Raw genomic sequence first — 15,784 nt, forward strand, 5'->3', positions numbered from 1 at the left:
AATAAGAAAACAGACCAAATAAGAATAAAAATAATAATTTCTATTAGTAGAATAGACTCATTGCCAAAATTCATCTAAAAAAAATTATTTATTAATAATATAGGGAATAGTATATTAAGGTATTAATAACCGAAACGTTAGCGAAAAATAATAAAAAAATTTTGTACAAATAGTAAATATTTATTTAGTCATTAACTATCTTCAACAACATCTGTAATACCCTCAGCAGAAATCGCAAATCGACTTTCATTTTCAGCGATCCATGGTGAATCATATACTTTGCAAATTCTTTGTTCACCTTTAGCTTTCTTAAAATATAAACGGGTGGTTGAAGCATGTGCCATAATATGTCCACCAACTGGTTTTTTATTGTCACCTCCATACATTGCACTTCCGTCAACATTAGCCATAACTTGATTTGTCATGACTACAGCAACTCCAAATTCATCAGCTAATCTTAAAAGGTGACGCAAAAATTTGCCTAGATGTGCTTGTCTATCAGCTAACTCACCACGTCCTTGAAAATCAGTCCTATATAAAGCCATTACAGAATCAACAACAATAAGAGAGTGTCTGTATGCAGCCATCAAAGCAGCAGCTTCAACTAAAATCTCTCTTTGGTGATCTGAATTAAAAACACGTGCACATGAAACATTGTCCAAAGCTACACCAGGATCCATTTTATATCTTTCTGCAATTTGAGCAATCCTCTCAGGTCTAAATGTTCCCTCAGTGTCAATCCAAATACATCTTCCCTCGGCTCCTCCTCTGGAAATTGGTAATTGACAAGTTACTGCAAGATTATGACAAAATTGAGATTTGCCAGAACGAGATTCACCAAATATTTCAGTGATACTACCGGTTTCAATACCTCCTTTTAATAGTTCATTAACTCTTTCACTTCCAGTACCAATCATAATTATATCTTTACGTTTAACGTAAATTTCTGATGCAGATGTAAATCCCATATTCACATAAGAACTAACTAATTGTATAATTTTGTCAACTTTCCTCTCACTTAATCCTTCAATTGAAGCCAATTCTTTCCTTGTAGCATACATTATAGATTCATAAGTGTGAAATCCTCTTTCTTTCAATTTTTCAATATCACTTAATGTAATGTCTTTATCTGAACCCTACAAATTTTGTTAAAGTTAATCTTGGAAAAAAAAAACATACAACGAGGTTTTTTAGAAGATGATAACCAGATGTTTTTTCTTCTACAACTGCAGAAGCTCCCTCTTCGACAATGGAACATGAGTTAAAAACTTCTTCCGTGTTCATCGATCGTTCAGATGCACCAAAAAACTCATCTACATCCTCAGCACATTTTTCTCCTCTTCTCTTAGTTCGATTACTGCGTTTTTCCTTTGCACTTTGCATGACCTGAATATCTAAAAATTGAATTATTATAAACAAATAATTAAAATAAAAAAAGGATTCAAACCACATAGCGAATAAACGACACTTATTAATATATACAACAGTTATTAGAATCTTAACATTAGAAATATCGATAATAAATTATTGTTTTTCATAATCTTCAATACCACCATCACCAACTTTAAAAAGACATTCGCTTTCTGGTAAAACAGGAGAAGAAAATAATTTACAAATTCTTTTCCCCCTCTTTCCTTTTTCGAATGATGCTCTTGTAGTAGAAGCATGAGCTAAAATATGCCCACCAACTGGTACTTTCTCAGGTGCCCCCATTTGAACAGAACCATCAACTGTAGCAGACACCTGATTTGTCAAAACAATTGCAACACCAAATTCATCAGCCAGCCGAAGAAGGTGTCGCAGAAATTTAGCCAGATTACATTGTCTGTCTGCTAGTTCACCCCTTCCTCTAAAATCATTCCTAAATAAAGCCATAACACTGTCAACAATAAGTAAAGAATATTTAGAAGTGGTCATTAATGCTGCAGCTTCACCTAAAATTTCCATTTGATGTTCACTGTTATATATTCTTGCAATTGTAATATTGTCCAGAACACATTGAAAGTTTAAATCTAAAGCTTCACTTATCATAAAAATTCTTTCTGAACGAAAGGTACCCTCAGTATCTAGCCACATACATTTTCCTTCACCTCCACCTTCATCACCAGGGAGCTGACAATTTACAGCCAATGTATGGCATAACTGTGTTTTTCCTGAACCAGCTTCGCCAAAAATTTCAGTAATACTTCCCGTTTCTATACCTCCACCAAATAAACGATCCATTGCTCTACTACCTGTACGAATCTTAATCATATTTTCACGTTGTTCAAGAATTTTTGATGCACTAGAAAATGTTATATTGACGAGTTTTTTTGCTTCCCTTAATATTTTATTTACTTTATCTTCACTAAATTGGTTAATATTAATTAAAGACTTCCTTGGTACATATACTAGCGACTCGATAGTAAAAAATCCAGCATTTCTTAATCTATCAACATCCTTTGCATCTATTCCATACTTCTATACAACAATATTGAATATACTAGCAAGAAAACTTACCTCAAGAATTCCTATTTTTTGATATCCCAAATCTAATTCCTCTTCCTCTTCTACAACATCATCAACTTTATCTTCTTCCAAATTGAAATTTTCAGATATAAGTTCATCAGCCTCTATAGCTGCCGCCCGCTTTCCACGTAACTGACGACGATTAACTGTCGTTGCCATAATTATTGGGTGATATAAAATCTGACAATTAACAATGGCAATGTTTTTCTTAAAAATGATTTGATATAAAATTTAGGTTGTATAAATAATATATAACCCGCGTAATCAGATTTTCTTTCTAAAAGACAATGGAAAAAAATAACATTTTCCCAAAGTCTACATAATAATAATAAATAATGTGTCAAGTTATTAGATAACATGATTTATTATTAGCAACATAAATATGTGCCTCAAGCATGTTTTTTTTATTTCGTTTATTAAAGATTCACCATTTTTCAAAAACCAACAACAATATTTTTTTTCCTAACTTTTTTTATTTGTTTTAATTGTTAATAAATTTGAATTTTTATTACACCAATATACAACAAAAGAAAGTAAAATTATATACTTTTTTTTTAGCATTTACAAAAAATTTAATTTAAAAGTTTAGTAGAAGTTGGTGTATGTTAAATTTATTTGTAATCATTTTAAAAATTATAGTTAAACTTTGTTTCCAAATTATTATTTACTATTTTGATTAAATTTCTTTAATTTTTATGTGAAACTAATTTTAAATATTACATTATTAATTTATTTCTTCATTATAAAAAACTATGCTATATAAAGTGTAAATCTCGAAATCTTCAAGAATGTTGTCTTTTTGTTAAAAAAGATTTGCCTTGTATTTCAAGTATAAAATCAATTTGGTATCAATTCGAAAAATGAATATGTTTAAAGAATTTATTTCCATAATAGTTCTTAATCGAATATTCTATCATGTACATAATACATCATTTTAAAATTAATAATAGGATAATAAGAAATGTTTTGGATAACATAGGAAATTTACTAACTTTAAAACTAATTTTTTTTTTCTAAATATACGAACAACAAAATAATCAAAAATCTGATTTTGTTAATTTAATAGCATTTGTATTTGTAACATAGAATAAAAAAAAGAATATTAATGTAAAGATATTCTAGTATTAAAATAACATTTTAAACTCGTTTGATGTAAAAGTTATGACAACTCTAAATGTGATAAAAAAAATATTTTTTTTAAACTTTTGTATTGATAATTCGTGAAATTACACTATATCTATATTGTTATTTCATTTCCAACATAAAAAATCTTAGTTTCATCTCCTGATTGGAATAAATTTATCTTTTGGTAATAAGTTTATTATATTAGATATTTTAATTTGTCATATTGAAAATCTAAAATGGCCAAGGTAATTCGAAGTAAGTTTTTTTAATAATTGTAGTAAAATCATTTTTTAAGATTGCTATGTATTTCGCCCACATAACCGTGTGTGGAGGCATTTACCCAGAAGAGTAGAAGGTGTTCGTGAATATGATTTTGAAAAAAATCACGCTATGCCTAGAGATTTTCCTGATAAATTGCAAGAAGAACCTTCAAAGTTATTACTAGTTTGGCTTTATCGAGATTTATCTGGTGAACCAAAATGGACAAAAGACAAGGTTAAAAAAATTTTTGGAGATATAACAGTAAGTTTTTTGTTATTTTAAAAATATTTTATAACTATTTTCCAGCCTGGTAAAATGCACGTATTCAAAAATACAGAAGTATTTAACAATGAACTATGGCATGTTAAACATCTCATTGATGTTAAACCTTTGAAATTTCCAAATGGTGAGCCAACACTTGAAGATATATACAGATTAGAGGTACAACCAGATGGAAATTGTGTTATTAATAAAGAAAAAGAATGCAATCCGGAGAAAATCACACTGGCCGATCCAATGAAGCAAATGACGACAGGTTATTTAAGTTCAAAATTTGCTTCTAGGTACAACTCTCACAAGGAAGTGTATGAAGATACTGTATATGGACCAAAAAAAATAAGTGTAATTGATTAATTATTTTTAGTAGTTATTGACGTTTTTTTAAAATGTATCAGTTATAATAAACTTTTTTTCTAGTTTTAAAAATAAAAAATAAACAAATTTGAAATAACAACTTTTTTTTTTAATTTTTAACACGCGTTAGCAACAAAAATTATAACAATGCCAATCGGAAGAAAACGTCTTGTAGTTTTACTAAACTTAGGCGTTGCAAGCTTCAGCCCAATCGTCAATTTTGTTCAAGTTGAGGGACATATCTGCCTTGGCAGCGAACTAAAAAAAATTTGTTATTTAGATAAAAAATAATTATTAAACATACATCTTCAACTTTTTCTACTGGGAAGTCAGCTTTTTCGTTAGCAGCAACAGCATCCTCCTTTTCTTTCTCTTCTGGGTCACGGTAAAAGTAAAGATCAGGCATGATAATTTTATCTTCAAGAACAAATCCAGTAGATCTTGAAATTTTTCCCTTTAATTGAAGGATTTCACGAGCTAAAAGCCACCACATCAATCCAATTGCTTGTTTTCCGTTGTTATTACATGGAATAGCGATGTCAACTAATTTAAGAGGTGAATCAGTGTTGACGAAAGCAATTACAGGAACATTAGCAAAAGAAGCTTCAGAAACAGCTTGATGGTCGAGACGTGGATCAGAAACAATAATAAGTCTTGGCTCACGGAAATTTTTTTGCATTTGATTTGTCATGCATCCTGGAGTAAATCTTCCAACAATGGCGGTACATCCAGTGTGTTGAGCAAATTTAAGAAGAGCTCTTTGGGCGTATGGACGTCCAGATACAACACAAATATCAGCTGGATTCTCTATAGCAGCAAAAGCACGAGCAGCTAAAAGAAGCTTTTCCCAAGTTTTGTTGATATTGATAATGTGAACACCTAGAATCATTTTAATTAAAATATTTTTCTAAAGTAAACATACCATCGGCACGACGAGCATGAATATAGTTTTCCATTTGATAGTTGCCATTGGTAGATCCAAGATGAACATTTGTAGCTAACAATTTCAATGCATCATCATTTGTGAGTTGGAAAATTGGGTGTCCTCCGGACATTTTATGTGTACTACCCTAAAAAAGAGGTAAAAAAGTTAAAAATAATTAAATATGAGTGAAAAATATAAATTATGTCTCAAATTATATTTAATTGGGGCCATTAAAAATCGAATATTAAATTATATAGAGAATAACCATTTTTACAATTACAATAAGATCCCAAAGATACGTAAAAACAGGAAAACAAGAAGTTTTTTAAAATTTTCTTTTGACCATAATACATTATTCCACACTTCTCTGTTTAGATTTTTCTTTTGCGAAATAGCCTGCACATCATATAAATTTATTTCACATTATGACAACTATTGACCGCGTCACAAATTAACAAATATAATTTTTTTAATTTTGTACCCAATTAAAAATTATCTATTAAAAGTAATTGAAATAATATTTTTATATAGATTGTTATCAAATTTAATATATCAAAAAAATTTGTATATTGAATTATATTTTAAATTTTATATTCTATATTTTCACATTAAAAAATATGACAAATGCTTATATTTTGGTAATAAACGATTTTTTTATAGTAAAATAAAAGATTGATAGAGTTTCCAAAATTATTAACATTTTTTTTGAATTTTTATTTGATTTTTAAATATTTGATTTCCATTTAATTTTTCTATTTAAATATCTAATAACAAATAGATGGTTTCTTATATTTTCATTAATTTTTTTATATCCTTATAATAAGGTAATAAAAATCCCGCACAAAATTGTAATGAGAATTTTTTTTTGTATAAATGCTTATTAATATAATTTCATTCAAAAGATTTATAGTTTCAGAAAGTTTTTATAAAAATTATTTTAATGCTTCAAAATATACGTTATTTTTTAAATAAATAAAATCATAGAGTAATCTTTCATGTTTTTACTCAATTACATAAAATGAGAAAAGTTATAACTTCAAAAATTAAACACTAATTATTTTATTTGGTAAAGTTTAATATTTCCGTTTTTATAATTTTCCCTATTACATGGAATTTTTAAATAACAAATATGATTTGTTGCTTATGCGGTATTATTAATATAATCATATTAGTTGATTGTTATTGTATTTATGAATATTATTATTAAAAAAGTCACGAGATGAATGTCATGTTATCATAATTTACCATTAAAAATTTTTTCTATCAGAAAAATGTTATTTTTTTGTATGGCATTATAAATGAACAAATTTATAAGATATTAAAAACATATAAAAAAAATACTTTTTAATAAATATATTAGAATCTTCACGAATGCATAATTTTACACATAATAATATTTCAATAAGAAATATTGTTTTTAACATGAATTTTTAGTTGTGTATAACACAATACAAATTTTCTATAAATATAGACATTTTTTTATAAAAAAATAGATTGTCAAAGTTTTTAAACCAAATTTCAATTTTCTTATTATAAGTGTTTTTTAATATGATAACAACATAAAGATAACATTCAATCAAGACAATATTAAAATTATCAAGTTAAACTTAATGTCTCAGAGATTAGTTTTATAGATCTAGAAAGTTTTCAGAACAAATGAGATTTTTAAAGTATGAAATTGTTCATTAAGATGATGGTTGATAGATAGTATTATATTTATAGAAACGATATGAAAAATTATTCAACTTTTTCATTATTTTTGGAATTAAAAAAAAATGTATTCACGATTTTTATCTTATGAAAAATGTTTACGGTAATAAATTAATTATTAATATCAATTATTATTGAATTTCCACCAAAAAAAAATTTTTTTTCATCATTGATACTTATTTTGTCTCTACTATATATAATCAAATTACAACATGAACATGGTTCATTTCTTTTTCTGAGGATTATAAATCAAATTTAAAAAGAGATTATTTATATTTTTTTTATTAAGCCTAGGTTAAAGTAAAATGTTCTTGAGAATAATAGTTTTTATCAACATTTTTTCATTAAAATGTTTGTCCCCTTCCAAGAAAATCAAATGTTTTTCAGAATCATATGTATATTTAAAAGTGTCACTTTTCGTCATTTTAAAGTTTAACATTCAATTTGTTTTTTACACAAAATTTTTTTTCTATTTATAATTTAAAATAACTTTTGGTAATTTATACCAATTTTAAGAATTAGTATTTTTTTTACAAAAAAAAAGTAGAAACACATTAAGATAATACTTTTGAAACACATTAATCAAAAATCAGGAGCATTAAAATTTTTATGCTAAAATAACCATATTATTTTTTACGCTAGTAATGAAATAGAAAAAAGTTGAATAAAATAAATTACATAATAAAATTTTCAATAATCAAATAAAATATATTTTTAAAAATATTAATTTTAAATAAAAAAAAGTTTATCAATTTGACTATTGATGTATGTTTATTTATGGGTATAAAAATATAGTGTTAATTATTTTGTTATTTTAAATATTTTTCTAAAGAACTTTTTCAAATGTTATTTAAAAAATATTTAAATATGTTTATTGACAAAAATTGTAGATTAATTTTATTATTTTGAATTCATAAATATTTAACTTTAAATTATTAAATTTAATTAGTATAAATTACGGTAACTTAATTAAATTATTTATTCTAAAATTAGTCAAAAGTTAATTAAAACATAGACAGTTTTTAAAAAAAAATTGAACTGTTTTTAAAAATTAAAATATTTAAAATTATTTACAAAATTCTGACACTCATGCAATTTACCTTCTAAACTATGTCAAGTTTGCAACTGACTTAATTAAATATGATATCAAAATAATTTAAATTTTGATATTACTTTATTATTAATATAAACATCATATCAAAATTTTATAAATAAAAGTTGTCATAAAACTATATGTACCCGCTAACTTCTGTGAACATTATAAAATTAAATAAAATATCATGTTCAAAAATTAATTAAAATAAAGTATAAAAACACTAAACAATCTTACAAGTATAAAAAAAATAGTTTTTTTTATTTTTATAATTTGAATATTCATAAATTTATAGAAAAAATAATTTTTTTATTCACTAAATATTCAAGGTAATAATAAAAAATGTTTTTATTTTGGCCATTACATTATTATCATTAATTTTTTTAAACTTTAACTATCCTTGATCAATGTTACTTTTAATTGTATATTTTTATCTGAGCACATTTTTTAATTCTGTTAAATATTACAATTACTTTTTAAAACAATTTACCCTTTAATGAAAAATAAAAAAGTTCATTTAAAAATTTTCAACTTTTAAAGTAGTTATATTTTAACACAAAATAACTTTTAAAACATTAATATTTAAACTTATTTAAAAAAATTCTAAAAAATATTGATTGTCCCTCAAAAAAAATTTTTATTTTTATGATAAACCAAAAAATATGAATAAATTATGAAAATTATTTTTGTAAATTATTAGTAAAAAAATTTTTTCTAAGATACATATAAATATTGACAAATTTTCTCTGGATAAATTAAAAAAGTATTATTTGTTTTTTATATATATAATTTTTTATGAATATCATATTTTGTGATATCTTCTTACAAACCTCTTTTTTATGACATATTAAATTTTTACAAACAAAATTATATTTCATACAAAAACATTATACCTTTTAAAAATATAACCATCAATAAATAAAAAGTTTCTTGTCTAAAATAGAAATATTTAGATAAACTTTCAAAAAGTTATAAAATTCAAAAATAAAAAAAAATTAAATTCTAGAAAGAAAAATATGACAATCATTAATATGTATATTTTTTTTTTGTTTAAACTTTTTTTTTCTCAAATAGCATTTCGTTTTCTAAAATAAATTATGAGAAATATTAAGCCAGTTTCTAAATAATAATGTTAAATAAATAATATTTTTTTACATAAAATATTTATTTTTACAAATGTTTTCAATTTAATATTTGTATAGTAAAGTAATTAATACTCATTTTTTATGATATATCTGAAACATTACCACTGCATAATAGTTTGCAAAATAAATAATGATCAATCAACAATGTGATTGACAACTGAAACCAATTTTTTTCTTTTTACCAACTGTTATAATTTGTTTATGACTGAAAATATTATTATCTTAAAAGTAATTAATGTATATACCAAACATTATGAAAAAAAAAAAACATAAGTATGAAAAATACTAAAAAAAATCTGGTGTTTTTTTATTATATGTTTAACTACAATAAAATTTAGTTTTCATGTTTACAAAAATGTTCATTATCAATTAGTGTGGTACAATTGTCAATAGTCGCGGCAAGACCACCTACTTGATTGAATTGTTATTAATTATTGTATTCTATTTACGCATTTTTATCTCTATAAACAGTGTGATTTTAAAGAAACATCTGCTTTTAATTTTAAATGTTGTTATATCTAGAAAAAACTGTTATTAACACATCAATCACATGATTTTATAGACAAACTATTTTTTATTTTATGTACCATGGATATTTCTGAGAATTCAAATGAAAAAAATCAGAAGTCATTTGAGGAGGCATTCAATACAATGTTTGACAATATCTCTTTAGATATTGATAAAGAAAAAAAAAAGGATGTTAAAACAAAAACAATAAATTTTATTAATTCAGATATGCAAGAAAAATTGGCAAATACAATTGTTGGTATGGCAGATTTTCGGTAATTACTATATATATACATATTTTAGTATATTAAATCATATGATTTGTTATTATAGAGATTCTCCGTTATTTCCATCATCAACATCAATACATGATAATTTAATTATTACCACATCAGCATCATCTTCAAGTTCAAAGTCATTAAGTGAACTTAAATGTTTATTAGATAAACCATGGATTAAAGAGTATCTTAAATGTTCAGAAAATATTTGTAGAGACATATGTTCACAAAAACTTCCTGATATACCATTTGAAGTTGATGATGATGAAGGGATTGCTGTTAAATATGTAAAATTAGTTAAACATAATGAACCTCTTGGTGCTACTATTAAATGTAAAACAGATGGAAGAATTGTTGTATCTAGAATATTAGCTAACGGTATTGCTGATAAAAGTGGTGTTATTCAAGTTGGTGATAATATTATTGAAATTAATGACATCTCAGTTAGTGGTATGAAAGCTAATGAGGTAGCAAAATTGTTAAATACAAAAAATGAGATAACATTAAAATTAATTCCTGCTTTAATGAATTCAAATAATGATGGAAAAAATGTACATTCATTTTATAGGGCAATGGTTGGGTATAATGGAAAAAATGACCCAAATCATCCTGTTCCAGAAGCAGCAATTTTATTTGATCGAGGTGATATCTTAGAAATTTTAGTTGCTGATGATCCAATGTGGTTACAAGCAGCAAATTTAGGAAATGGTTCTCTTGCCAGTATTGCATCTATGACAAAAAAAGAAAATGAAAATTTTAAAATTGGTCTTATTCCATCAAATATATGTTTTCAAAAAATTGTTAGTTCCATTGAAAGTGAAAGAAAATTTCAAAGAATTTATTATGAAAATGTTGTTAAATTTTTCCCAAAAGTTGATTGTTGTAGGCCAATTGTATTAATAGGACCTGCTGGTGTTGGAAGAAATGAATTAAAAAAACGTTTAGTTTTATTGAATAAAGAAAAGTATAGTACCCCTGTTCCGCATACAAGTCGTGCTATGAGGTAAATTTTTTTTTTATTTATTTATATACATTTAAAAAAAAAAAACAAAATACTTTTAGACCACATGAAACAAATGGTGTTGAGTATAATTTTGTTTCAAAACGACAAATGCAACAATGGATTAATGAGGGTCGTTTTATTGAACACGGTGAATATAAAGGTAATTATTATGGAACTCTTGATCTCTCTATTTTATCAATTATAAATGAATCAAAAATTCCTGTTTTAAATCCACAACCAACATCCATTAAATTACTTAGAAATCATATTTTCAAATCAATTATAATATTTATTCAACCCCCATCATTTGATATTCTTAAAGAAACAAGACTTCGAAAACAAGCTAAAGCTTTATCTTCCAATCAATCTGCTATCTCTTATGGGGCTGGTTTTACAGATGCAGATTTAAGTAATATGATAACTTCTGCCGCAAAAATTGACCATATATATGGGCAATATTTTGATGCTAGAATAGTTAATGATGATCTCGAGATTGCTTTCAAAAAATTAAAAGATATTATCCATGCATTTCATACACAACCAAGTTGGATACCAAAAGATTGGCTTCCTGATTATCAAACTTAGTTATTTATTTAAGTTAATAATTAATTAAAATATTACGATAAAATAATTATTATAAGGAATTTATTAAAAATTTGTAAAATAATAATAATTTGTCATATGATTAAGTGTTATTATTTTAAATTCTAATATACCTGTTTTGATATAAATTTTATGAAGAGTCCCGTTTATGGAAAGCCACGAATAAAACATAATCTTTTTAATATTCGTTGAAAGGCTAACCGGAAGTCTAGGGAGAATACTGTATAAATTATTGGATTTATTGCTGAATTTAGATAACCTAAAAAATTTAAATTAATATTATTTTTTATCAGTTAAAAAAATAAATATATTTTAAAACTAACCTAACCAAAGTGTTATTCCTTCAATTATATCTGGTATTTTACATCCACAGATAGGACGATATAAACTAACAAGAAAAAATGGTGTCCAACATACTAAAAATGTTCCTGTTATTATAGCTAATGTTCTCCAAGCTTTTCTTTCTCTTCTACTTTCTGTGTTCATCTCTTTACTTCTTCGTTTTCTTTTAATTTTTTTAGGAAATTTAAATTTTCCACTGTTTATTGCCTTTAATGATGTTTTTGGTCCATTATTATTTGGATTAAAAAATGTTTTTATAGTTGGAAGACTTGACCTAGAATTTCGACGATCTTTTGTAAATGATTCATTTACATCATCTGATTCAATAAAATGTGATATTTTTACCATACTTTTATCTTCTTCATTACTACTATTACTTTCACTTTTTTTACTTATACTCATTTCACCATTATCCTCTTTTATAATAACAGGAATTGTTGGTAAAGAATCTTTTTTATTAATATGTTTATCATCATTTTTAGTATCATTTTTTAAAAATTTATTACTTTCTATTGATGTATGAAGACTATTACCACCATGACGAATAACAGTTTTCCTATCTCTTTCTCTTTTGAAACGTTTTTTTGCAGCTTTCATAATACGAAAATAAATGCATATTATAGCAATTAATGGTATATAAAATGCAGAGGCTGTTGAAAATACCTTAAATAAAAAAAAATATGTATGTATATATATACATATATACAATTAATAAAAAAAAATTTAATTTAATACCTGATAACTTATTTCTTGTGATATTAAGCATACATGTTCCTCTAAAACACGAGAAGTAGACATGGCATCTTTCCACCCAAATATTGGTGCTACAGAGATCAAAAAAGAGACAAACCATATTATAATTAGCATGCACGTGATTCTTTTTGGTGTTCTATTTTGAACATAATAAATATCTGTTATACTCCAATACCTTAAAAATAAAAAAATTAATTAAAAATTATATTAAAAAAAAAAAAAAAAATTTTTTTTTTATATTTATTTTAATTAACCTGTCAAGTGCAATTGCAACAAGATGTAAAATACTTGCTGTACATAAAAGAACATCTACACTACTCCAGAAATCACATAATGCTTCACCAAAATTCCAACCACCAGCAACTGTTATCCATGCTCCTAATGGTGTAACAACTAATCCAACAAACAAATCAGCTACAGCAAGAGAAAATATTAAATAATATTGTGGTCTACTTCTTAAATCTCTTTCTATTAATATTGCTAAAATAACCATAAGATTTCCTATAACACAAAATAATATCAGTACTACAAGAAGAGTACCAACAAATATATTTTGTAAAAGTTCACTTTCTTTTTCTGTTAAATATGGTAATTCTTGAATATCTAAAAGATGATCCGTACTAGACATAGAATTTTTTGTATGTATTGTTTGATTAATTGTTATATTAGAATATAAAATTGATGTATTAGATATCAAATTCATACCGTAAACATTTTTGAATCTTATTCTTATTATTAGAATTAAAAATAATTCAAGAAGTTTTGTTCAAAAATTATTAAATATACAAATATATGGTTTGGTAATTAAAGTAAAAGTAAAATTCAATAGAGACAACTGTTTCTGAAAATAATATAGATATATTTATATTACTCTGACTTAGCTTTAAAGTACAAATTATTAAATGAAGATTTGTTCTACTATTTAATACAATAATATAACGAAAAAAAAAAAAATATAATAATAATAAAAAAAAACTGTTATAGAAGTAATAATATAAAATTTAATAAAAAAATTTTTTTTTCTTAAGCTTTCTTAACTAACAATATGATATAAATATAAATGAATTAGATAAGTGTTAAAAATTGATAAATGAATAAGAAAACGAGAAATCGGGAAATAAAGTAGGTTGTCCTATGTTGGTTATAAAAAAATATTGTTATTTTAATAGCTAACAAAAGTGGATATTATATATGATATTAATTTTTTTTTTCTGTAAATCAAAGTTTAAAAATATGTTAATATAATATTTATTTAAATTTTTTTTTGTAATTTTTTTAATCAAATTAAAATATATTATGAATATGTGATGTAATAATATATGTAGTAATAATGCCATTAATATTTAAAAATAATAGAATTTTTAATAACATGGCTATTATTATGTTGTAAGAATGTAAAGAAAAATATTGAAATATGATTTGAATATTTATTAACAATAATTATATATATATATATATAAGTATTTATTTTTTTAAGTAAAAAAAAAAAAGATCTTTTTCAGTTGTTGTAAACTTAGAAATAATATCTTCTTTATGATATATCAAAAAGATTTATAGAAAAATAAATTGTAATGTAATGGATAAAAAATATAGAATAATAGAAGGAAAAAAAAAATTATGATGCATAGAATATAAATGAGAGATTCTAGTAAACGATTCTATGAAAAATATTTCTTTTTATTGAAATTAAATTTCATTAAATTATGAAGAGAAATTAGATATGTGAGTTTAGATAACCTGATTACGTATATTCATATATCTCTTTATTCAGTTCTCTCTTTCTCTTATAGTAAAAAGCAAAATAAAAGTTTCCCTCAAGTATCATCGTTAGCTGTTGAGGATTCTAATATGGTGAAAGAAAACTTAGAATAGAATGAAAGTAGACAAATTTTTGGTAATGCTCTTAGCTAAAAAAAAAAATCAAGAAAATGAGTAACTACTCAAATGCCTTATGTTGGTTAATCTTTTTATAGAATTGAATAATTCATAGCACGTATAAAAGTAAACTTATTTTGTTGTTCATTTTTTTTTTTTTAAGAAAAAAACGTAGGAATAAATAATGACAAAATGTCGCAATTGTAAGTAAACATCTGTGAAGATATATTTAAAGTTTTGTTCTAAAAGATTGACATTATTTGGAAGTTTGTGAGTATTTGTAATGTTTTTAAAATGGCACAAATAATCAAATAACTTTATAATTCTTAGTTTAAAAATGAAGGTTCAAGAAAGAAGCAATAAAATATAATAAGATTTGTTTACAAGATAAGTAGATTGCCGGATCATTTAAAGGGTCTTATAAAATTTCATTTTACGACTATATGTCAACAGCACAAAATACTCTATAATATTGGTAGATAGATAAAAAAAAAAATGAAAGTATTAGAAATTTTTTTTTCTTTTATCAACAAAATATATTATATTTTTCAACATCTTTGTAATTTTTAGATGGTTTCATTTTTTTATACTATTTTTATTAAGACCTCCTCACGACATATATATCTTAATAGTGTCATGAAATATATATGCAATTACAAACATTTCATCATGAACCATAACTCTTGTTTAATCATATTTTCTTTAAACAATTTTTATATGTAAAATAACTTTACCTCAATAATTGAAAAATAAAAATAAATTTAAATTGCAAGTCTATACTTCTTATACGTCACATCTAATTTAATTTTTTTTTATTACTGTCAACATTTTATCAGGAACAAATAAAAAATTTTCTTCATTTTTTTTTAATATTAAATAACATTATTAAAAAAATATTCATTGAAATTTGAATATTGTTTTAATAATTGTAAATATAAAAGATTTAATTATCAAAAATATTAAATTTTTTTTTTTAAATTGTCAATTATTAAATAGTATATTTGTAAAAAAATTGGTAAAATA

General features: G+C 24.0%; 6 protein-coding genes across 6 annotated transcripts; 2 read left to right on the top strand and 4 right to left on the bottom strand.

Annotated features, from left to right (window-relative positions):
* Window positions 1-191: 191 nt before the first annotated feature.
* SRAE_2000310900 (DNA repair protein Rad51 homolog) lies at window positions 192-1,383 on the bottom strand (the record flags this gene model as incomplete). Its single annotated transcript, XM_024654264.1, has 2 exons — window positions 192-1,136; window positions 1,180-1,383. 2 exons carry the CDS (start codon window positions 1,381-1,383, stop codon window positions 192-194), a joined length of 1,149 nt encoding a protein of 382 aa, XP_024507652.1.
* Window positions 1,384-1,524: 141 nt separating this feature from the next.
* SRAE_2000311000 (DNA repair protein Rad51 homolog) lies at window positions 1,525-2,667 on the bottom strand (the record flags this gene model as incomplete). Its single annotated transcript, XM_024654265.1, has 4 exons — window positions 1,525-2,284; window positions 2,338-2,342; window positions 2,392-2,460; window positions 2,500-2,667. The coding sequence occupies 4 exons, from the start codon at window positions 2,665-2,667 to the stop codon at window positions 1,525-1,527; spliced, it is 1,002 nt and encodes a 333-aa protein (XP_024507653.1).
* A 1,202-nt stretch (window positions 2,668-3,869) lies between these two features.
* Window positions 3,870-4,527, top strand: SRAE_2000311100 (Hypothetical protein; the record flags this gene model as incomplete). Its single annotated transcript, XM_024654266.1, has 3 exons — window positions 3,870-3,888; window positions 3,929-4,155; window positions 4,201-4,527. The coding sequence occupies 3 exons, from the start codon at window positions 3,870-3,872 to the stop codon at window positions 4,525-4,527; spliced, it is 573 nt and encodes a 190-aa protein (XP_024507654.1).
* Window positions 4,528-4,713: 186 nt separating this feature from the next.
* On the bottom strand, window positions 4,714-5,582 carry SRAE_2000311200 (40S ribosomal protein SA; the record flags this gene model as incomplete). Its single annotated transcript, XM_024654267.1, has 3 exons — window positions 4,714-4,785; window positions 4,832-5,406; window positions 5,450-5,582. The coding sequence occupies 3 exons, from the start codon at window positions 5,580-5,582 to the stop codon at window positions 4,714-4,716; spliced, it is 780 nt and encodes a 259-aa protein (XP_024507655.1).
* Window positions 5,583-9,988: 4,406 nt separating this feature from the next.
* SRAE_2000311300 (Varicose) lies at window positions 9,989-11,773 on the top strand (the record flags this gene model as incomplete). Its single annotated transcript, XM_024654268.1, has 3 exons — window positions 9,989-10,182; window positions 10,241-11,188; window positions 11,248-11,773. 3 exons carry the CDS (start codon window positions 9,989-9,991, stop codon window positions 11,771-11,773), a joined length of 1,668 nt encoding a protein of 555 aa, XP_024507656.1.
* A 164-nt stretch (window positions 11,774-11,937) lies between these two features.
* Window positions 11,938-13,514, bottom strand: SRAE_2000311400 (G protein-coupled receptor, rhodopsin-like family and GPCR, rhodopsin-like, 7TM domain-containing protein; the record flags this gene model as incomplete). The annotated part of the gene is made up of 4 exons (XM_024654269.1): window positions 11,938-12,050; window positions 12,115-12,796; window positions 12,869-13,061; window positions 13,141-13,514. The coding sequence occupies 4 exons, from the start codon at window positions 13,512-13,514 to the stop codon at window positions 11,938-11,940; spliced, it is 1,362 nt and encodes a 453-aa protein (XP_024507657.1).
* Between the last annotated feature and the right edge of the window lie 2,270 nt (window positions 13,515-15,784).

This window comes from Strongyloides ratti, assembly GCF_001040885.1.
Source record: "Strongyloides ratti genome assembly S_ratti_ED321, chromosome : 2".
Lineage (NCBI taxonomy): Eukaryota > Metazoa > Nematoda > Chromadorea > Rhabditida > Strongyloididae > Strongyloides > Strongyloides ratti.